Below are 21,934 nucleotides of genomic sequence, written 5' to 3' on the forward strand. Positions count from 1 at the left end.
AGGCATTTTGTTATTTCTAAAGTCACGTGTTATCTCTCATTCTCTTCGGCGGCTAAAATCTCGAGAATACTACTGATCAAAGACTACAGACAGAGTTGATGTAGAGCTAGTCAGAATGTCAACTGCGAACTGGGGGATGCCTAATAACGATCACGGAAATGGGATGCAGATGGGAGATATCACTGTTGATTATGAAAACGAGATAATCATATGCATCGAAGTCAAGATGAGGAAGTTGGGGGCTTCTATATATGACTGTAGGTCGAAGACTTTGAGAATTTTGAATCAAGATTATATTCTAAATGTGAGCATTGACTCCACTGATGGAGAAGATTGTTCGCCTGGTAAGTTTGTTGATGAGGTTAATATGGTATTGGAATCCTTGATCCTAGCCAATAATCCAACTCTTTGTCTCGTTTCAACGAGACTGGAAGAGGGAAGCTGGAATTTTGTGGAAACACTGTGTCAAAGTATAGGATGCCGGGTTGATTTGCAGCCCAATCAACACTTCAAGTCCGATGGGATGCTTGAATCACTAGAAATGAACCACTTTAGAAATGTCACGCTTCTCAATGACATTTCTTCAACTTCAAGTAGTAACACTTTTATTACCGCCGACACTGTCAGCTGTATTTTGAAAGTCCTGCACGGGTGTCATGAGAATAATGCTGATTGCTCTTCATCTAATGTTGTCATTTCTGGGTCTTCGAGTCGAAGTAATATGATCTCACACATTGAATCGCTCCAATTGAAGGATAGACTTTTTATGGATCGCGATACATTGTACTCACTCAATATATTTCCTGAGTCTCATAGGCCCAACAATGAAAAAGTACTGAGAGGTGGATCCCTTAGTGTATTCGAGCTGTTCCAGCAATATTTGTCTGAGATGGGCAGAAGACTGCTCAGACAATGGATGTTTAATCCTCTTTCTGAATATCGTCTGATCAAAGAACGACATGATATTATAACAATACTGAACGATAAGACTAATTCTGTTATTTTCGAGAATTTACGGAGTACTATGAAGGGATTTCCTGATATCTTCAAGATAATGGACCAATTTCGAACTGGAAAATCGACCTACAACACATGGCACTCTTTAACAGTGTTCCTGAAGAAGGGTATTGAAAGCTATCACTTAATATCCACTTTTAGATTTGATTCTGAAACTGATAATTTATTCTCAAAATTGGGAGATAGAGTAAATCCATTGGCGCTGCAGGGATTAATAGATCAGGTGGAAAACATAATAGATATTGAAACATCCAAAGAGACAAAATTGGTGGTGATCAATGACGGAATTGATGAAAACTTGGACAAGTACAAAAAACTTTACAACAATTTGGAGAATATACTTTCGGATGTGGCTCGAAATGCCGAACGTGTCCTTGTTCAATTGATTGAACGACAGCGCGGAGTTTCTGCACAGATCGAGATAAAGGATTATGTCAACGCTGTTTATATTCCTCAATTAGGTTATTTGGTTACTTTAGATGTGCTTATTGAGGAGGTACTTCCAGATGTGAATCCAGCTGGATGGGAAGAAATCTTCAGAACTACGACGAATATCTACTTCAAGAATAATTCTGTTTTAAACTTGGACGAACAAGTTGGTGATGTTTTTGGAATAATATCTGACCTGGAGATTGAATTTCTTCAAGCTTTTCAAGAGCACATACTAGAACAAAGACATGTGCTTACGGAATACCAGAAACTTCTTCTTGAAGTCGAAGTCCTACTCTCATTCGCCTACGTTTCACAGATAAGGAGTTATGTTGAACCTGAGATATCTGAAACCGAGTGCGTCCTAGAAATTACTCAAGGCCGTCATCCGATTTACGAAACACTTGTCGAAAGCTACATCCCTAATGACATTAATTTGAATGGCGGCTATTTCAGTGAAAAAGGACAAGATTATTCAAACAATGTTTGGTCACAAAAGGAGTTTAATAGAATTGCTATAGTCACTGGGGCAAATCAATCGGGCAAAACTGTCTTTCTAACGCAAAATGCTCTTATTGTCTTCCTAGCACATATAGGTTGTTTTGTACCTGCTGAAAAGGCTAAGATTGGTCTCGTTGATAAGATTTTAACACGTATTAAGACAAGGGAGAGTGTATCCAAGAATCAAAGCTCCTTCGCTCTTGATTCCCAGCAAATGGCCAAATGCTTGTCACTGATGACAGAAAGAAGCTTACTGTTTTTAGACGAATTTGGTAAAGGTACAGACGTTATCGATGGGCCTGCAATCTTCGGATCAATAATCAAATTCCTAGCAGAACCCCGAAGTTGTCCTAGAGTCTTAGCATGTACTCACTTCCATGAGCTTTTCAAGAAAGACGTACTGACCACGTCAATCCCTGGAGTAAAACATTATGCAACAGAAATCATACTTGATACTAGCCGCCTATATTCGCCATTTGATTTCACCAAACACGAAGAAAACCAGGGCATTACCTTTCTTTTTAAAATAAAAGAGGGTATATCATCTCAGTCATTTGGTGTATACTGCGCCAAAATCTGTGGCCTAAATCCCAAGATTGTCGAGAGAGCACAAGAATTATCCAGTTTAATCGACAAAGGTTATGACCTAGTTTCTTACTGCGGTAGGTTAACTGAAGAAGATATAAAGAGGTTCGAGGTTAGTCAAAGAAAAGTCAAAGCTTTCATTTCTTGGGATCTGGATGTAGAATTCAATACCCCCAATAATGAGTTGAAACAGAAATTGAAATACATCTTGGAAAATTGAGGAGGTCGTTAAAAAACCTTCCCATTTGCCATGATAAAATGCTATCTATGATCTAATTAACCTTTACACCGCAAGCACGCATTATACTAGTTTTTGAACTTGACTGATTTCGTCAAATTCTTCTTAATACCTGTCTTTTCACCTTCATAAACACCAGATTGGCCACCAGAATAAACAGCCCGAACAGATTTGAGCTTCTTTTGAGCTTTTTCGTACTTCTTTCTCTTCTTGACACGCGAATTTCTGTCGTCCTTCTTCCTCTTCGGCGTCAGACCCTTGTTCTTTAAAATTTGATAGTTGATTGCACGCTTACCATCTTCGCCCACCTTTCCAACCAGCTCAGCCAGCTTGCCGTGCCTTGCAGCTTTGACAGCTTCCTTATGAGCTTGTTGTCGAGCGCCTTTTCTCTCCTGTCTTCTCTTTTGAGTGAGATTGAAGTAATCCTTTTCAGATTCATTATTCATAGCCTTAGAAGTAGCTTCGTCTCCGGAGTTATAATCTTTTGTGTCAAGGTCGGCTCCACTTGGACCTTGTTGACCACGTTTGCGCGCCTCCTCAAGTAATCTTTGCTGTCTCTCAAAGAAACGTTCTTTGTATGGGATATCATCGTCACCTTTGAACTTATCAAGCTTCTTGTTTTCACTTTGGTCGATCTTAGATGTGTAGAAACGCAGCGTTCTCTTACGTGCTTTCTTTTCTTGAGAGTCAACGTCTGCCATTTCACCTTCCACATAATCATCAGTACGTGCAGATTCTTGTTTGCCATTGATTTTGCTTTTAGATATACGAGACTGAGCAACGTATTCTTCGAAATCATCTAGATCGACATCGTCATCATCCTCACTATCATCGTCTTCTGCCTCCTCTTGGTCTTCTACCTCTGACGCCTTTTCCTCCTGGTCACTTTCCTCGACATCTTCGCTATTGCCGCTTCTCAAGCCATCGAGCTTGCCTTCGTCAAACTGTTCAAGCCCTGGATCCGCCATGTCTTCATCATCATCATCCTGTGACTCATTTTCTTGATCAAATTTCTGAGTAAGAGAGCTTGCCTGTCTCCAAACTTCTTTTGAGGTCAATATCATCTCCATTACCGGGTGGTCCCTCATCGTCGCGAAGGTGTCGTTATTATTCAGCTCATGAAGTAATATACCAAAATAAGAGGACAAAGTTCCCAGGTAAGTCGATAGTGCGCAAATCTTTAGTTTTGTAATTTCTGACTCCTCTTCAGATTTGAGTTCCTCTAGTAGATCAGATAGCTGAATCATCTCCTTACTAAGCGGTATGAATTCTGGGAAAAGGGTTTGCAAATGATTCTTTTTTGCTTCAGAGTCCATATTCAGTATATCCTTGATTGAAGCAGTCTTGTCATCTTGCTTCGTAGACTCTTTGAACTCTCCCACATCAAACTCTTTCGCACTCTTTGACCATTCCTCGTCTAAATCATCATCCAGGTAGTCATTCATATTAAGCTCTTCAAGGTGTTTCTTTTTCTGACGAAGAGCTTCTTTCTCGACTTCTTTAGCTGTCTCTTCATCGTCAATGTCATCTGCACCATAGTAATCACCTTTAGTACTACCCCAGGCATTGTCGTTACCAAGCATGCCTCCTTCATCCTCAGCCGGGTCTCTGTGCAGTTCCAACTTCCTACCGAAAACCTTTCTATAAGCCTGCTCGCCATCCAATTCTTCATCAGTTTGCTCTTGTTCTTCCTCTTCCTCTTCATCCTCTTCTTCTGATGAAGTTTCTTCGTTACTCATGGCCATGACTTCTTCTTCTTCATCGTCCGGATTAGATTCGTAGTCATCAGCCCCTTGGGTGCCAAGATTGGAGTTTTCGAGTAATATTTGATCCCTCTTCGATGCAAAATCGTCAATCTCATTCAGGCCATATGAATCGCCTGTCTCTCCAGTCATCTGGTGCTTTTTGTTCGACCTCTTGCCAGCCTTTCTCGCCATTATTAATCTAGTATGTATAGCAAGGGTTAATGGAATCCAGGACGATGTCTTGTAACTGTTTATTGATGAGATGACTTGCGATGAGCTAGTACTTTTTTCGATTTTCGAACTGCTTAGGGCTGAAAATTTTTTTCGCAGCTTAATAGTGATCAAGTTAAGATCAAAGCGATGAGCTTCAAAATGAATAAAAACAAAAGTTGAAAGAAAACTGGTGATGAAGTTTTAATTTGAGTAATGAGTGGTGAAAGTGGGTCAGGAAGATTGCCCTCGCTTAGCTCGTCGACTGGTAAGCCATCGTTGAAGTTTAAGCCTAAGGCTGTGGCGAGAAGAACAAAAGAGGAAAGGGAAGCTAGTGCACCAAAGATCAAAGCAGAAGAAAATCCAAAATCGTTCCATGATAAGAAGAAGGATGGCCGCAAGAATACAGGTACCAATAATCAACAGAGGAGAATGGCAAAATTTCTCAATAATACTCATGTTATCTCATCGGGTCCACTTGCAGCAGGAAATTTTGTGAGTGAAAAAGGCAGTGATATGAGAAGGGGTTTCATTAAAAGTGAAGGCGGGATGTCATCATTGGTTCAAACTGGGCTACGAAATATTGATAATGGAGACACCATTTCGGATGATGAAGACGACGAGGACAAAGATAAGGAACATGGAGCGAAGGGCAGATCGAAATTCAATATGGGGAGAGAATATGTAGTGCATGAAATACCCGACGACGATGATGAGGTTGAAAGTGATAATAGCGGAGAGTTAGACGAAGAAGCGTTGCAGGCTAGACGTGTGGAAGAGCTTTTCCCTGTTAGACCACTTCGTATTAGACATGACGACCTCGAAGTAGTGGAAAAGAAGGTCCAGGAAGCTTTGTCTGATGTTACAACTCGTGAAGCTACTCCAGCACCAGGGGTCAAGAGAGAAGAAAATGAGTTGAAAGATATTTTGACAGAACACGAATCGACTCTCAAAGAAAAACTCAAAAGTTTGAACCTCCAAAATCAATTTCAGTCTCTGGATGAGAACGAGACACTACTAGAGATGAAATCTCTGGTTGCTGATCAGTTTTCAATAGCGAAGAAGATAAACAAATTGAACGATAAACCCAACAGGTTTATACTCTTCCAATTACCATCTAAACTTCCGCACTTTGAAGATGTGACACCACAAGCCAATGAAGACACAGCCATGCCCGATGCATCAGAGGAGACAGATTCTAAAGAAAAGAAGCAAGATGCTAGCAAGAAGAACGAACCAGTCCAAGTCTCTCAGGAAGCTCTAACCGGGAATATTGGCTCTATAAGGGTTCACAAGTCTGGTAAAATTTCGGTGAAGATCGGCAACGTTATCATGGACGTAAGCAGAGGCGCTGAGACCACATTTTTGCAAGATGTCGTGGCATTGAACAACGCGGGAGAGACTCCATCGATTGAAGCACTTGGAAGAGTAGATGGACGAGTAGTAGTTACACCAAGATTCTAAAAGCTCACTAGTCGACAAGACCTGGTACCAGAACCTGAATAGCATCAACTTGTACTCTTATCATCTCTTTATATAAATCAGTATTTTTAGCCGGGTAGGGGAGGCGCCTAGCTTTAAGGGTTCTTACTATATAAACAGACACTAATTTGCCGCCCTTATCATGTTTTAAACTCGAGGAGCAGTTGTGCTGTGTATGCTAAATGGATAAAAACAATTCTCCGTTGCCGCAGAATGCCAGGGATACGTTTTTGTCCCGAGTTTTTGGACTCCAGTCGGAGGAAGTAAGCTCTTCGATTCATACTGAAGAGATGAGTAATTTTGCAGAAGAGAGGGCCCAGGAGTCTCAGAATGGAACACCTAGAAATCATTCACCTACGGAAGATGAAGATCAGACCAGTGGGGATGAAGAGCTTCGAATACCGGAATCAGATCAGGGAACTACTACCGAAGAAGAGGATTTACATACGGAAGATGTCGAATTAGATGCCACATCTGCCTACAATGATGTTGTGGCAAAGAAAGCTCCAGTGATAGAAGATTCTATGTTGAAAGTCGGACAACTTTCAAGCGATGAGGAATATCGAGATGAGACCGAGGAAGAAGATGATGAAGGAGCAGCTGATGATACGCCCCTGTTTGATAAGACTTTACGTACTGCTAAACAGCCAGATCACGTCTCACATTCCCTTTTGTTTCAACGAATATTGCAACATAACCAGGGGAAAAGGAAAAATCAACAGCTCTTTACATCGTCAAAGGATGGGCACAAGAAGGGTGAATTGAGAGAACCTGATTTAGAAGCTGGAAGGGCTGAGAATTTCAGGAAACAAGAACTCCGAGGAACTTCCAATACTGCCTTCAAGTTGAAAAGACCGAATTTAATCAATAACATCTCAGTGCTCAATAATACACCGATAAGTAGGCTGAATACACTTAGTCCTAAGGAAAGAGCGTTATGGAAATGGGCGAATGTGGAGAATTTAGACACTTTTTTTCAAGATGTTTACCGTTATTATTTGGGGAACGGTTACTTTTGCATTGTACTGGAGAAGATTTTGAACATTGCTACACTGATATTTGTTGTTTTCATTTCCACCTATATGGGATATTGCATTGATTATTCCAAATTACCTGATAGTCACAAACTAGCTGAAGTCACAGTTGAGCATTGTTACTCAAGAAATATTACGGGAACCACAAAATTCTTGTTGTGGGTTTTTTACATTTTCGTTGTATTGAAAGTAGCACAACTATATTTCGACGTTCAGAACCTAAGAGACATTCACAATTTCTACAATTATCTCCTCAACATATCGGATAAAGAACTCCAAACAATCCCATGGCAGAATATTATTCAACAGATCATGTACCTAAAGGATCAAAATGCATTGACGGCTAATGTAGTCGAGGTCAAAGCCAAAAACAGAATTGATGCGCATGATATTGCAAATAGAATAATGAGAAAGGAAAATTATCTTATCGCAATGTACAACAATGATGTGCTTAACTTATCATTACCCGTGCCACTGTACCGAACAAGTACGTTAACGAAGACTTTGGAATGGAATATCAACCTCTGCATTATGGGGTATGCTTTCAACGAATCATCATTTATCAAGCAAAGTTTCTTGAAGGCTTCACAACAAGAATATTTAAAAGAGGAATTACAAAAGAGGTTTATGCTTGCGGGCTTTTTGAATATAATTCTTTCACCATTCCTTGTGGCGTACTTTCTTCTACTCTATTTCTTCAGGTACTTTAATGAATACAAGACTTCGCCCGGTTCATTAGGTGCGCGGCAATATACGCCGATGGCTGACTGGAAATTTAGAGAGTATAACGAGTTGTACCATCTTTTTCAAAGGAGGATCGGTTTAAGTGCGGGCTTGGCAGACAAATACATCAACCAGTTCCCAAAGGAGGGTACAAATATTTTTTTAAGATTCGTTGCGTTTGTTTCTGGCTCCTTTGTGGCAGTCCTGGCACTGTTGACAATATTTGATCCTGAGAATTTCTTCAACTTTGAAATAACTCATGAAAGAACGGCGCTTTTTTATATCACAATATTGGGAGCCGTGTGGACAGTTTGCAAGAATTCTGTGTCGGACGATTACAATGTATTTGATCCTGAGAAGACTATAAACGAGCTCGCTTCTTATACTCATTATCTACCCGATGAGTGGAATGGGAGATACCATACAGAAGAGGTGAAGAATGAATTCTGCAAGCTTTACAACTTGAGAATAATAATTTTATTACGAGAACTAGCCAGTCTGGTTTTAACGCCATTTATATTGTGGTTCTCTCTTCCCAAGAGTGCTGACAAAATTGTGGAGTTCTTTCGCGAAACATCCGTTTATGTCGATGGGTTGGGATATGTCTGTAAATATGCAATGTTCGGAGTGAATGAGCCAAAAGAATTTCCAGAGGGCAAAGTACAACAAGGTTCATCGAAGCAGGCACGAGCACAAAGTACCAGTACTTCTGATAATGCACAAGTGAATTCGGAACCTGAAGAATCTGATGAAGAGGAAAACGGTAATGCCATCAATAAAATGATGCAATCATATCTCTACTTTATCGATGACTACGAAAACAGTGACAATGCAGTAGGCAAACATCAAGTTCCTCTTAAAAGGTTCGATGAACTGAAAAAGGTTCCAGACTTGAGCAATAGTTACTCATGGAAGAAACAATTTCAGCCAGGTCAAAGGCCTGAGTTGTTCAGAATTGGTAAACATTCACTGGAAAGACGATCTTCTGTTCCTCAGCCCACTGCGCAAGAGGGCGCTTCGAAGGGAACCGCAAACAAAAAAAGCTTTACACAATCTGGTGATCGTAATAGGACCCTCGGCGAGTCCTTTATAAACTCTGTTCCTTCTGGCAATCGTGATAATAGTGGCGGACGTGAAGGAAACTCAAGAGAACAAGGCGGTGGGGTGTTGGGCCTAGTAAAGGAATTCTACAAGAATCAGATATGAAGAGATTATGATTAACGCAAAGTCATAATCATTTTATCGAGGTTTTCACTTCAAGCTGGTCACTTTATAATTAAGGGCTGGGTATAGATTCAACTGCAATTTAGAAATACTATATTTATGCTTTATTAATATTTTACATTTTTTCACACGAGCCTTCAATACAAAACCCATCATGATTGCTCTAGCTACGCTCTCTTAGGACTAGTTTTGTATATTCAACCAATACTGGAAAATGTGAGAGACTGATGCGATCCTTGTAAGAAGGAGCGGTCATTAAACCTCTGAATATAACTCGTAATATAAAGTCACTCTCACTCACTTCTTACCACTGCGTAACCTCTTCTCTCTATCATATTTATTCTTTTCTGCACCTTCTTCGGTACTAATCGTATTAATGATGTGAGCCATCTTCGAGTGGTATCTACCGGCAGACTCCTTTTGACTTGTAATTCTTTGTCTGGCTTCAAATTTAGTGTCCTTACGAATTTCTTTCATGGTGAATTTACGCTCCTTCTTCAATAAGCTCTTCATCTTGTTAATCTCGCTTCGAGTTTTATCTGGATCGTACGATTTCTTATCAGGGTTGAAGTTTTCTTCGAATTTAGGAGCATGAGATGGAATGGACATCGGTCTGTGGTGTTGCAACGTCAATGGAGTATGATCACTAAAGCTCTCTAACCTTTTGGTTTTCTCTAGTATTCGCTGTGTTACCTGTAGTTTTGGGCATTTTGTAGTTAGCTCATTGAGTAAGGTCACAATATTCAAAGTAATTTCTTGAAATGCTGGAAGCTCTTTCCATATTAGTGATACTGTATTGTCCACGGACTCAAGGACGTTTAGTAATACTGTAGTACTGAACTCATCATTATCACTATTATCGTCAAAAACCTGATGTAAGTGCAAGATCGAAGACTCGGCATCTATTATGTTCTCAATATGATTAATATGCAACTCGTCGGAGTCTAACTTCACTTGAGGTAGAGTATCGTTCTTAGATTTAGGTAAAAGGGATCCCAAACACTTTTCATAATAGTATACCAACTCTGGAACGTAACGTTTGGAAATTCGCTGGTATTGTAGAGATATCCTTGCCAAAATTGCACCGAATGCCAATTTCCCCATGCTATCGTATTTCATCTGCTCTAAAAGTTCAGCAATGAGAATGGAACTAGGTGTGACAACCAGATGATATTGGTCGGAGGTAGAGAAGATAGTTCCGATTACGGCGAAAAACACTAGGTCAGAAGCCATTAAAACATTATACTGTTTGGCTTTAAATCTTTCCTGCATCTCCGAAATTATGTTCCGGCATTCAGTTGACAATGCTTGATTATACTTCTCGGACAAAGACTTTAAGATATTGAGCAACAGATTTTGCACTTTGGCAAACTCTTCCACATTTTTGATGTAGTTCTGGTCCGATAGGAATAGAATATGTCTGAGTAAAACTCTTGTGAATTTCCCAAGCCTTTCGTTGTTACCTTCTGCGAGTTTTGGCTGGTAAGCATTTATAATTTTTCTCACTTGCTTAGGCTGTTCAGTAAGAGAATAATTTTGCAGGAACTTTAGGAAATCTTCATGATGTTCCGGGCAAGGGACAGATCTTGGAAGAATGCGCTTTCCATCGACCTCTTCTTCGTCACTCGCTGCTCCTTCTAAGTTTACATCGTCATCAGAGTTTGCAATATCATCCGCTTTCTCCTCATCAGAATTGGCCCAGAATTCATCTTCTAAATCTTCAACGCCCTTTTCTTCACCAGTCTCCACCTCCAACATACCGCTCATACGTTCCAATCTTTGCTTTTCCAATTGAGCTTTCTTCTCCTCTGCTTCTGTTTTTAACTCTTCTTCAGTCTTTGTTCTATCGCTTGGCACAGCTCTTCTGTCCATTGTAAGTTCCCTCACTTTCATATCATAAGCCTTATCAGTAGTTTCTTCAATCAGCTTGTTGTCTGGCGTTTTCGATCCTTTAGGAATAGAGGCCCTTAGCTCTGAAAAGACGTCTTCAAAATTTTCATCCAGTTCATCAATTTGATCCTCCAGCTTTTCTTGAGCCTTTTGTCTCTCATGCTTATAAAATTTAGATTTCGCAATAACTTCCTTCATGACCTCGGCTTTGGTTTTCTTTCTAGCAGGTTCTGAACTCTCGCCCAAAGCGTCTTGTTCGTCTTCAAACATTGGACGCTTAAAGTTATCAGGACTACGATCTCCATTTTCCAATCCCAAGTCACCTTCATCGAAATCGTCTTTTAAAGCTTCCCCTAAATGAGTCAGTTCCCCTCCAAACATATCAGCACCTTCATCATCTTCATCATCATTCAAATCAAACAGGCTGTTCTTCCCACGAGACTGACTCTGTCTTTCCCTAGTGAAACGCTCCAGCATCTTATCCTCCTCACTAAGATCCTTACTTCTCTCACCGAAACGCTTATCAAGAAACCCGTTCCTCTTCGTTTTGTAAGCCATCTTGGCTTCGAAAGCTCTCTTCCTCTGCTCTTCACCAACTTGTTTCGAGATGCCTGGCTTTCCAACGGCCTTATTATCATTTTGTGAACCATCTACATGCTTATTCCTAACTTTTTTAACTTCGAAAGGATTAAATTGTTCTCTGATATTCGCTATAACCTTTTCTCTCTCTTCTCGATCATACTGCTTTGGCTTTCTCTTGGATCCTTTCTTTGTCTTTCCACCATTTGTTTGACCCGTGAGATTATGAGCCTTCAAAGCGGCTTTAAGACTCTTCAATTGAGAACCACCCATTCTCACTAATCCTTGAAAGACTCGGCTGGGGAACAACAATAATTAGAGGCAACAGTTTTCTTCAGTCAAATCTCTTTATTATCTCAGCTCATCGCAGCTCATCGCTTTCAAATTTTTCAGATCCGTTCAGCACGATTTTTCAAGTTTCAATAATTCAAAGGTGGCAAATCGAAACTTGAAAGGGACCATTAATCACACAACGTAAAAGTCTCAATCCGTTAGCTTGGGAGGGTTTAATAACAGCATTTAGAGATGTCAAGAGACGCACCAATTAAGGCAGAAAGAGACTATACGGAGCTCTTGAAAGAAGAGCTGCCAAAGATCGAACAGTTGTCGATTAATGACTGGCGAGGGGGTCTGGATCAGTTGCTTGCCTTGGAGAAAAAGACCAGACAGGCCTCTGACCTGGCATCTTCGAAGCAAATTATTTCCAGTATTGTTGATTTGTTAGTTTCCAAGGGTCAATGGGATGAATTAGATGATCAATTGACACTGTTATCCAAGAAACATGGTCAACTGAAACTTTCAATCCAATATATGGTTCAGAGAATCATGAAACACTTGGAAGATGATAAGAATATTGCTTTAGAGACTAAGATTAAGGCCATTGAGAGTATCAGAACGGTAACTGAAAACAAGATATTTGTAGAAGTTGAAAGGGCAAGAGTTACCAGGGAATTGGCTCATATCAGAAGACAGCAAGGTAAGATAGAGGAAGCTGCTGATATACTGTGTGAGTTACAAGTAGAGACATATGGTTCGATGGAGATGTCTGAAAAGATCGAATTTATCCTAGAACAAATGGAACTAAGTATATTGAAAGGTGATTATTCACAGGCAACTGTCTTGTCGAGAAAGATTCTGAAGAAGACATTCAAAAATGTGAAATATGAATCGTTGAAGTTGCGTTATTACGAATTGTTAATCAAGATCGGGCTTCACAAGAGAGATTACTTGGAAGTCGCGCAATATTTCCAGGAAATCTATCAAACTGAGTCTGTTAAAAAGGAGGAAAACTTATGGAAACCCGCTTTGTCGCATATGGTATACTTTTTGATTCTTTCGCCATGCGGAAATCTTCAAAATGATCTTATTCACAAAGTCCAGCTGGATAATAATTTGAAAAAACTGGAGACTCAAGAGTCGCTTGTCAAGATGTTTACTACACCAGAACTAATGAGATGGGTTATTATCAAGAAAAAATTCGAGCCCGTACTAAGCAAGGATGAAGTAGCATTTGGTGGTAAAGACAATCTCCACCATTGGGATGAGCTGCACAAGAGACTGACAGAGCACAATCTAAGAGTAATCTCGAAGTATTACTTGAAAATCACGCTTCCAAGATTAAATGAACTATTGGACCTGACCGAGTCGGAGACGGAGACTTTTATCAGCGATCTTGTCAATCAAGGTATCATTTATGCCAAAATAAATAGACCAGCTAAAGTGGTCAATTTCGAGAAACCGAAAAATTCTAGTGAGTTACTGAATGAATGGTCACAAAATGTTGATCACCTTTTGGAACATATCGAAACTATCGGGCATTTGATTACAAAGGAAGAGATTATGTACGGATTGAAGGCCAAATAAATAGATTGAAATGAATTACGCTAAGTACGAAACAACCTTGTATCTCACCCAGAGTTATTTCCATTCAAATTATCCTGTTGCCTTGTTCTTCTTTGCTTTGCACTCTCAACAAGACTGTCCCAACGTTCTCGTAGCTTGACAATTTGATTTGAGAGTTTTTTATTTTCGTTATTTGCCTTTTCTAATCTTGCATTGAACTCTTTGTAGTTTTTCTGCTCATAGATTGCCAAGTCTTTCCCAAATTGCATTAAGCTTTGGTTCACTATTGATTCAATACTTTGACCCTTATGATAATCCTTTTCAACTATTTTTTCCTCTAGTTTAGCAATAATCTCATTTTGTAATTTATTTAGTATCTTCAGTAGCAGTGGATCGACCTGCATGCCAGCTGCAGGATTCCCACCTCTGACAACATCCCAAGGTCTTACGCTTGCAACATTTTGCGAGGATGAGTTCAAATTCGTTAGTATTGTTCCCGAAAGAGACGTACTTCTTGCTGTTGTTGGTCGCTGAAGCTCTACCAATGCTTCTATATCTCTAACTCGGTCGTTGATATCCTGCCTCAATAGCTTTATGGCTTCTACTACTTCGGGTCCCAACCTGACCTCCTCCGCACCCTCTTCCTTGACAATCAAATTGTCTAAAGCATGTCTATACTTCTCCAAGGCTTCCGATAGGTTCCCGTTTCTAGATTCTTGTTCGGCACCATCAATGTACTTGTAAGCCTTTATATGAACCCCAGTTAATAAAGGTGTCTAAATGTCAATAAAATTATCTTTGTGAAATCCAAAGCACAAATCAACATACCTCACCCAAGCTAGTCATATTTCTAGGTAACAGAACGGCATAGGACATAATCTCGATCAGCAATACGCTCTACCGTATCTTATCGTCACATGCGTTATCCTTGCAGCGTAAGGACAGTCAGCGACACAGCCAGCTACCTCGAACACTGAAATTTTAGCATTCGATAGAAAGAGGTTTCGTAGGCGTTAAATGATCTGTTAGACATGCCAATTGCAATTGCACTATTTGATGCTTTGATAAGAGATGATACTGGATCCATCTGCACCTCACCCTGAGAAACATGATGAATTGGAGGTCAGGGAATTCTGGAACTCGATGGAGAAGATAGTAACTCAGCACGCTGAATCTGGAAATGATGAGCAAGTCAATTCCCAATTGGTGGGCTATATCAAGACTGCTTGTGACTCCTATATGAAATTTATCAACTCTGATAGGGATTTGTGTCATATGGCGGTAATTTTGACTGAATCGACTGCCTTCAAAGAACACAGGGAATTCTGTCTGAGCAAATTACTCTCGTTATTGAATATTGATTTATTGGAAATGAATATGAAGTTTATCATTGCGTATGTGCTTCTTTGGGAATCCAAAAATAATCTCAACTGGTTGGAAACCATGCTAGAGTATCAAGGGTTCAATGTATTTTACAACACTCTATACACGCAATTTGCTTACTTGAACAAATATGGTGAAGACAAGAATATAGGTCAAGAAAGAATTACTAATCCCGATCTGGCAGAGCTCACGGATATCGAATATAAGATTGTGGATGAGATGAAGCAGATATCAACCGTTTTGATGGATCTCTTGTTCCAGGTTCTGAAGTACTGTAAATGTTCAGTCAAGAACATTCAACTGGTTGATGATTTCTTTGTCTACTTTCTCATGACGTCCATACGATCAGACACTATGACTGATATCTTCAACAATGCTCAATTTAAGTTGTTGTTGGCCTTGAATGAGCAGTATATGATACTGAACAAGGAGTATGAATTTGAAAATAAAGTGTTTCAATACCTTACCAGTGACTCAGTGCATACCAGGTTCACAGAGCTGCTACTCTTAAAATTCAACAGAGTTCAAGACAAATCCCTACAAGTTATGATGTGCAAGATCATATATCTAATTCTGACTGCAGAAGATGGATCAGTGGCGATGAACTTCTTTTATTTGAATGATTTACACGTCTTTGTTGATGTTCTGCTAAGAGAACTTGAAAACATACCGGAAAATGAAGAGACTTTAAGAAACTACTTCCTCAGAATATTGATCCCTCTTCTCAAGAATACAGAACTATCTAAGACACATTACAGAAAGGATGATCTCATAAAAACACTGTCATATTTGTCCTCAGTAGAGAACTTCTGCGGCAGTGCCAAAGTTACGAAAGAACACGAGACGACCGCGAAACTGGCAAATAAACTTTTAACAAAAGTGGATTGGCTGGGATGCGTGCGTGCAGAAACTGACACATCTGGCTCCGATACAAGTAGAAAATCTAGCGTCAGCACCTTGGGTATTACTCCAACCACTACTCTCCAAAGTTATGTTGATAGAAAGCCCGGATTCTATAAGAGTCCAGAGCCTAGACATTCTGCAGAGTCTCTCGGGAAACGAAAATCAAGACCGCCCCCTCCTTTACCACCATCAAGAAAGATTGGACTTTGTAGGACTGTGTCCCACAGTGCCCCGGCATCTCCCGCTAAGTGACTTAACTTTGTCAACTGCATGTTGCATTACTCAAGAGATATTCATAAATCATATGCGTTTTACTTACAGCATGATAAACTTTGTACAGCTAAACAAAAATTCATTGATAATTTTTGTATATATGCTACACGATATTATCATCACCGTCTGCATCTAGTCTACCATCATGGCGCCCGACCATGTTTTCCTCCTCCAGCAGAACGCCGTCGAGATATGTTTCCTGTTCGGCGGCAAGATATTCTTCCGTTAGGTCCTGCACAACTTGACGAGATTCCGCAAATTCGTCCCAGCCGTTTTGGAACATTTTGCCATCTCTAAAGGTGTTAAGAAATGCACCTTTGGAGAAAATCTTGTCAAAAGTCTTGCATGTCTTGGTGAAAAGAGACGTGATTGCCGAAGTGTTCGCCAGCATTAGGCCATTAATATGATTGTGATGCGTTTGAGCGGAAAGGTAAGGAGATCGTCTTCCCACGTTTACGTGCACTGATGAAAAGGACCAAGGCGCAAATTGTAAGCGCTGTTGAGCCTTTATTATTGCACGCAATACGTCGTTTTGTTCAACTGCTCCCACTAAGGAACATAGCACATTGTAGTACGTTGGGTTGTCAATTGTGTTTGAAACCAAAGAGCTTGATCCATCGATCAGGTCGAGCAGGACGTCATACGCAGTATTGTTCTTTGGTTCTTTCCCACCTGAAACGTAATCCGAAGTGAAAGGTGTGAAAGCTGGGACAAGGAAATGGAGCTCTGGAGTCGGCACTAGTGTGGAGAAAATGCTAGGCAGCGAATTATACATATAACTGGGAAACCTGATTGGATTCGTAATTGCCGACATCGTTGCAGATATTAGTTGATTGGTATGCAAATAACTTGTGTAAGGATCTCTAAACACCCTACTTGTGAGGTTAAGCAGAGCATTATTATCAAATACTATCGAGGCGTCGCTATTTTCTTCCAGCCTTCTGAGGGTCAGTATTGTGTTATAGGGTTGTATGACAACTTCAGATTCATCACTGGGAAACACTGAATAAGTTGTTAGAAACTTCTTGGGATAGCTATCAGATATCGCTTCCAGAAGACTGGATCCTAAACCAGAGCCAGTCCCTCCGGCCACAGAATGCAGTAATTGGAACCCTTCGAAGTTTTCAGTCGCGTCAATTTCTCTGTCGATCATATTCATAAAAGTCTCTTGATTCGCCAGCCCATAATCATAACCCTTTGACCATGAATTTCCAGCTCCTAGTTCCTCTGGAGAAATCCAGGTATTTCGTGGGTTAAAAACACCTGGGAAAGTGTTTTGAACGTCCTGAATTGCACTTGGCTCCAAGTCAAGCATTAGAGCTCTTGGTGTGTATCTATTACTGTCATTTAGTTTGAAGAATGGGTTTGTGTCATCGTCTCTTACTTCCTCATTATTCGTGATTCCCTGACCATCCTTATCGATACCGTGCTCTTTAGCTAGCTGTAACCAGAAATGCTTCCCTATCTGATTCCCACATTGACCCACTTGAATGGTTATAATCTCGCCGGCCATCTGTGTTTCGAGCCTGATTCTTTGTTACGCTTTTAGTGATGATGTTCGTTTTTGGTTGTCAAGAGCATCGCTAACGCGTTGTTTTCAGTTCAACAGAGAACAAAAATTGAGTAAAAATATTGATACAAGGCTCATTGCCCATTAATCTGATGCATCATCTGCTCTCAGAGTCTGCTCTCAGAGTCTGCTTTTACTCACTGTAATATCTATTTATTTCAAACTGCAGGTGTATTCATGATTTATGACTAAATACATATATATGCGTCGATGAATTTCGACCTGGTAAGATGAGTTAATACTTGTGATACTTCTAGTGGCATGCGAACGTAGTTTCTGTCGAAATCTATCGAATCCTTAGACCAGAGGCTGGTGCACCAATCTTCGAGATCAACGCGATTGTGTCAATCTTACCCTTTTCCGACGCATGGTATCTTGCACCAGTCAATGGGTCAAGCACGTTGGCGGTTCCTTTGTAAATTGGCGTGTATGTTGAAGCACATAGATCGAAGTCAGCGTAAGGGTCAAAGTCGATCTCAATGGCATCATATGCTAACGAATCAGCCTTGTCCTTCACTTTACGGGCCTGTTCAGCACGAGGTCCGGAAGGCACTATCTTCAGAAGTTCAGCAGCAAAGAATGACGCCTGGACGTAGTTTTTATGCTTGAAACTCTGTGACATTGCTACTTGAAGAGCATTGCTTCTGTGAATAGGTGACAGCTTAGCCTTGGTAAAATATGCTGCTAACTCTAGGTTGCGTTTTACGTCCTCTGTTGGAAGCGAACGGCGCTTCAACTCGATTGAAAGTCCCAATATGTATTCTTTTGCCTTCTCCAGTGCCTTTCTGGCTGTTTGTTCATCTTCGTCATTGCGTACCACCAGAAGCGTTATCGTGTAGATGGCTTTACGGAAAGAATCGATAGCTAATTCTAGCTTGTTTGCCTTGAAAAATCTGAAACCTTCATTCATCAACTCAGTAACTGCATTAACATCGGGAGTATGAGGAAAGATGGCACTTGGGTCCTCTTCCTCTGCGTCTTCGCAAATGTAACCAACGATGGCAGGTAGCTCAGAAGGTGTAGAGGCCAAGTATGTTCTACATCCTTCAAAGATGTCGACGAAATTCGATCTTAAAGGCTCGAAGTTGACAATGCCTGCCTGCTTATTTAGTGCTTGAGCAGCTGCATCAAATGCACCTGCGGCCACTAGTACACCGGGCAGCTTAGAGTTTTTGATCCATGTGCTAACCATGTTTCCGTCAACTTGTGCTCCTTCTTCGGTTGATTCTTCTTCCTTACCGTGTTCTTCCTCTCCTATGTCAAGTTCTTCTTCTCCTAGATCCCAGGCGCCGTCTTCACCTCCAAGAGCCTCGTCGTCAAACAGGTCCCCTTCAGTTGCTGATTTAGATTCCTCCTCGGTAGGTTCCAACTCTTCGGGTTCCTCTACAGACAGCTCATCCATACGGTTAGCCAAAGCTTTCTCGAAGTAGGATGGCTCTGCTTTTTTTAGCGGCCATTTCTTGATAGGTTCGTTCAAAACAGGAACCTTAGCAAATCCTTGAGTGCTGCTGTTGTCGGGCAAAACAACATCTTCTTCGCTAATTTCGGCCTGCTCCAAGAAACTGGCGGCAGCGGCTTTGTCGCCTCTAGCTTTCGAGATAGCATAAGCCAATGGCAAAGAACCAAGCTGAGAAAAAACATTAGCTCTTAGAGATGCAGAGTCGCTAAAGAATGTGTTAGCGACCAAACTTGCATAGTCTCCACGATTTTCAGCAATAGCCTGCATCTTTGACAGCTTCACATGATCACCCGTAATCAAGTATAGGAATGATAACTTGTCAAAGGATTTTTGAGTCTGGTAGATCATTTCTACCAATGAAGTATCACCTTGCATCAAAGCCTCTTTACTCAACTTGTCCCAAACAGCATTGTTGTTCAGCTTCTTGGCCTCTTCAAGGGCAACATCGAGATTACCATACTCTAATGCCAGATCAAATCTTGTTTGAGGATCCTGTACAAACTGCAAAGCAATCTCAGGGAATCCAGACTTTTGCAAATAAGAAATGATGTTTTGACCAACCAAATTGGAGTTTTTGATAATACGCAAAACCTCTGGGAAATTCTTATTTGCTAGAGCTTTCTTGAAACGGTATTCCGTTGGATCGATAGTCAAAATTTTAACTTCACCGTAACGATCTAGCGCGTAAATAAGTTTGCCTTGAACTTTGTTGATGTACAAAGTGTTTTCGAGTGTCTTGATGATACCTCTTTCACCATTCAATAAACTGTATCTGATATGGTTTAATGTGGAATATATTAAGACACCAGTCTCATCCCAACAAGCACTTTTGATCCTTATAGTATCGTGCATAGAATTAATCAATTCGAGCCTCTTTGTAACCGTGGTAATTGTGTGTTTGCTCATTAAAGCAGCGTATTGCCCGTCTAGTGACCACGAGACGTACTTGACGTTCTTTAAAGCAATCTCTGCAAGTTTTTTACCTTGCTGGACATCAAGCAACACAACTCTCTTTGGTTGCAAGAGCAGTACGCAACCAGGTCCACTGTTTACAACATCATTAACCGGACCTTCAATCTTAACCGTTTTGGTGACCTTATTATCAAGGGTACGGACTTCCAAAGACTCAGTAGATTTGCTGTAGACGACGAATCTGTTACGAGCGACGAATAAAGCGAAACTACCTGCATCTTCGAGAACTCCGCTTGGCTCGACAGCACCGGTTGGCTTCTTTGGTAAGAGAACTAGTGCAAACCTATCATTTCCCTCATTGACCAATATGGAGTGTTGTGAAGGGTTGTATGAAATACTCTTGAAAGAGTTCCAGGCTTGACCAAGGTGTTTCAATGACACAAAAGGCAAGGATGAGACCTTGTTATTGTAGTCAAAAGCTTGCACTTGTTTCTCCTTGTTGACAAAAATCAATTCGTTCTGATGGGTAACACTGCAAGGTCTTTCACGATCCAATTTAAAAACCATGATACCGGAGTCATGAGCTGCACCGAAAAGATTGATATGAGGGTGAGCAGCAATGAGCCAAAATCTATCATTTTCTCTTTTGAACTGTTTAACCGGTGTTCTCTTATCAAGATCCCATACTCGTAAAGTCTTATCCTCACCGACAGAGATAATCAGGTTTTGATGAGGATGGAAAATGACGCTGTCGACATTGTTTGTGTGGCCTCTACAAGTATCAACTTCCCATGCCTTAGTAGAACTCATTCTCCATAACTTAACTTGACGATCGTCACCACCAGAAACAATCAGTGGTAAAGTAGGATGGAAAGAAGCCCAATTCACACCCCTAGTGTGACCTTCCAAGATAAATTTAACGACACAATCACCAAAACCAGCATCTAGTAAATTCTGCTGCGAAGCCATTTGATCTTCGAAACTCGATGCACCTGGTGCGGAGTGTCTCTTTCTTAAGCCTGCAATATCCCAAACTCTGATAGTCTCATCAAGCGATGCGGAAACCACAAGATCCTCTGTAGGGTGGAATTGAGCGCACATGACAAAATGGTTGTGGCCAGTTAGACAAGCCAATTCCTTACGGTTTTGCCAATTCCAGATTCTAATAGTTTGATCATCAGATGCAGAGATAATCCAAGGCAACTCACGATGGAAGAAAACAGTTCTGACATAGTCCAAATGGCCATTTAGAGTGTATAGACATTTGTTAGTTTCTAAGGACCATACCTTGATGGAGTAATCGTCACCAGCTGACACAAATATCGGCTGAGTAGGATGGAAATCGATACCTCTGACTGGACCTTCGTGATCTTCAAATCTGTGTAGCAAAGTACCCATTCTGTAATCCCACAATTGTATGGTAGAAGAGAACAAAGCCACCAGAACCCATGGCCTAGAGGGATGAAATGCAATCCCCTTGGCTCTGGTCGACTTTGACTCGAACTTTGTAAGCATCTTCATCTTGCCGATCTAACCACTATGATAAACAAGCCGACGGTGTCCAAGTTTGCACCTTATTCGCACGATTGTAGCGATTAAAATGGCTTATACCAATAGAAGAACCGGAAAGCGAGTCAATTGACCTGTTTAAAATCTGTAACAGCTTTCTATTAACCCCAATTTACTGGTAAACAGTGGCCACTTGAGTGGGAATTATAGGCGTTTCGTATTACTCTCGCAACCTCAGGCTGTCCTCTTCAGGAATAAATCACTGACCACGTTTTACCCGACTTCAATCTTAAGAATAGAAAAAATGGATAGAATGTTAAAGCAGGTAATACCTAATACACTATTTAATATGCACAAATGAATTAATGATGGATTTGTGGAACCGTAGGAGTTTTTGCTAGTCTTAATTTTCAGCTATCTGTTCGT

The 21,934-nt window shown here is 40.7% G+C and overlaps 10 protein-coding genes across 10 annotated transcripts; 5 read left to right on the top strand and 5 right to left on the bottom strand.

Moving 5' to 3' along the window:
- Positions 1 to 115: 115 nt before the first annotated feature.
- MSH5 (MutS family protein MSH5) lies at positions 116 to 2,752 on the top strand (the record flags this gene model as incomplete). The annotated part of the gene is made up of 1 exon (XM_003680267.1): positions 116 to 2,752. The coding sequence occupies one exon, from the start codon at positions 116 to 118 to the stop codon at positions 2,750 to 2,752; it is 2,637 nt and encodes an 878-aa protein (XP_003680315.1).
- Positions 2,753 to 2,838: 86 nt separating this feature from the next.
- Positions 2,839 to 4,707, bottom strand: SAS10 (rRNA-processing protein SAS10; the record flags this gene model as incomplete). Its single annotated transcript, XM_003680268.1, has 1 exon — positions 2,839 to 4,707. The coding sequence occupies one exon, from the start codon at positions 4,705 to 4,707 to the stop codon at positions 2,839 to 2,841; it is 1,869 nt and encodes a 622-aa protein (XP_003680316.1).
- Positions 4,708 to 4,941: 234 nt separating this feature from the next.
- Positions 4,942 to 6,189, top strand: RPC53 (DNA-directed RNA polymerase III subunit C53; the record flags this gene model as incomplete). Its single annotated transcript, XM_003680269.1, has 1 exon — positions 4,942 to 6,189. The coding sequence occupies one exon, from the start codon at positions 4,942 to 4,944 to the stop codon at positions 6,187 to 6,189; it is 1,248 nt and encodes a 415-aa protein (XP_003680317.1).
- A 200-nt stretch (positions 6,190 to 6,389) lies between these two features.
- On the top strand, positions 6,390 to 9,170 carry ATG9 (autophagy protein ATG9; the record flags this gene model as incomplete). Its single annotated transcript, XM_003680270.1, has 1 exon — positions 6,390 to 9,170. One exon carries the CDS (start codon positions 6,390 to 6,392, stop codon positions 9,168 to 9,170), a length of 2,781 nt encoding a protein of 926 aa, XP_003680318.1.
- A 315-nt stretch (positions 9,171 to 9,485) lies between these two features.
- On the bottom strand, positions 9,486 to 11,930 carry NOP14 (snoRNA-binding rRNA-processing protein NOP14; the record flags this gene model as incomplete). Its single annotated transcript, XM_003680271.1, has 1 exon — positions 9,486 to 11,930. The coding sequence occupies one exon, from the start codon at positions 11,928 to 11,930 to the stop codon at positions 9,486 to 9,488; it is 2,445 nt and encodes an 814-aa protein (XP_003680319.1).
- A 252-nt stretch (positions 11,931 to 12,182) lies between these two features.
- Positions 12,183 to 13,520, top strand: RPN5 (proteasome regulatory particle lid subunit RPN5; the record flags this gene model as incomplete). The annotated part of the gene is made up of 1 exon (XM_003680272.1): positions 12,183 to 13,520. The coding sequence occupies one exon, from the start codon at positions 12,183 to 12,185 to the stop codon at positions 13,518 to 13,520; it is 1,338 nt and encodes a 445-aa protein (XP_003680320.1).
- Positions 13,521 to 13,564: 44 nt separating this feature from the next.
- Positions 13,565 to 14,375, bottom strand: ATG38 (Atg38p; the record flags this gene model as incomplete). Its single annotated transcript, XM_003680273.1, has 2 exons — positions 13,565 to 14,245; positions 14,328 to 14,375. 2 exons carry the CDS (start codon positions 14,373 to 14,375, stop codon positions 13,565 to 13,567), a joined length of 729 nt encoding a protein of 242 aa, XP_003680321.1.
- Positions 14,376 to 14,570: 195 nt separating this feature from the next.
- Positions 14,571 to 16,037, top strand: LDB17 (Ldb17p; the record flags this gene model as incomplete). The annotated part of the gene is made up of 1 exon (XM_003680274.1): positions 14,571 to 16,037. One exon carries the CDS (start codon positions 14,571 to 14,573, stop codon positions 16,035 to 16,037), a length of 1,467 nt encoding a protein of 488 aa, XP_003680322.1.
- Positions 16,038 to 16,161: 124 nt separating this feature from the next.
- TUB4 (gamma-tubulin) lies at positions 16,162 to 17,571 on the bottom strand (the record flags this gene model as incomplete). The annotated part of the gene is made up of 1 exon (XM_003680275.1): positions 16,162 to 17,571. The coding sequence occupies one exon, from the start codon at positions 17,569 to 17,571 to the stop codon at positions 16,162 to 16,164; it is 1,410 nt and encodes a 469-aa protein (XP_003680323.1).
- Positions 17,572 to 17,914: 343 nt separating this feature from the next.
- COP1 (coatomer subunit alpha) lies at positions 17,915 to 21,520 on the bottom strand (the record flags this gene model as incomplete). The annotated part of the gene is made up of 1 exon (XM_003680276.1): positions 17,915 to 21,520. The coding sequence occupies one exon, from the start codon at positions 21,518 to 21,520 to the stop codon at positions 17,915 to 17,917; it is 3,606 nt and encodes a 1,201-aa protein (XP_003680324.1).
- Between the last annotated feature and the right edge of the window lie 414 nt (positions 21,521 to 21,934).

Source organism: Torulaspora delbrueckii, chromosome 3 (assembly GCF_000243375.1).
Source record: "Torulaspora delbrueckii CBS 1146 chromosome 3, complete genome".
Classification (NCBI taxonomy): domain Eukaryota; kingdom Fungi; phylum Ascomycota; class Saccharomycetes; order Saccharomycetales; family Saccharomycetaceae; genus Torulaspora; species Torulaspora delbrueckii.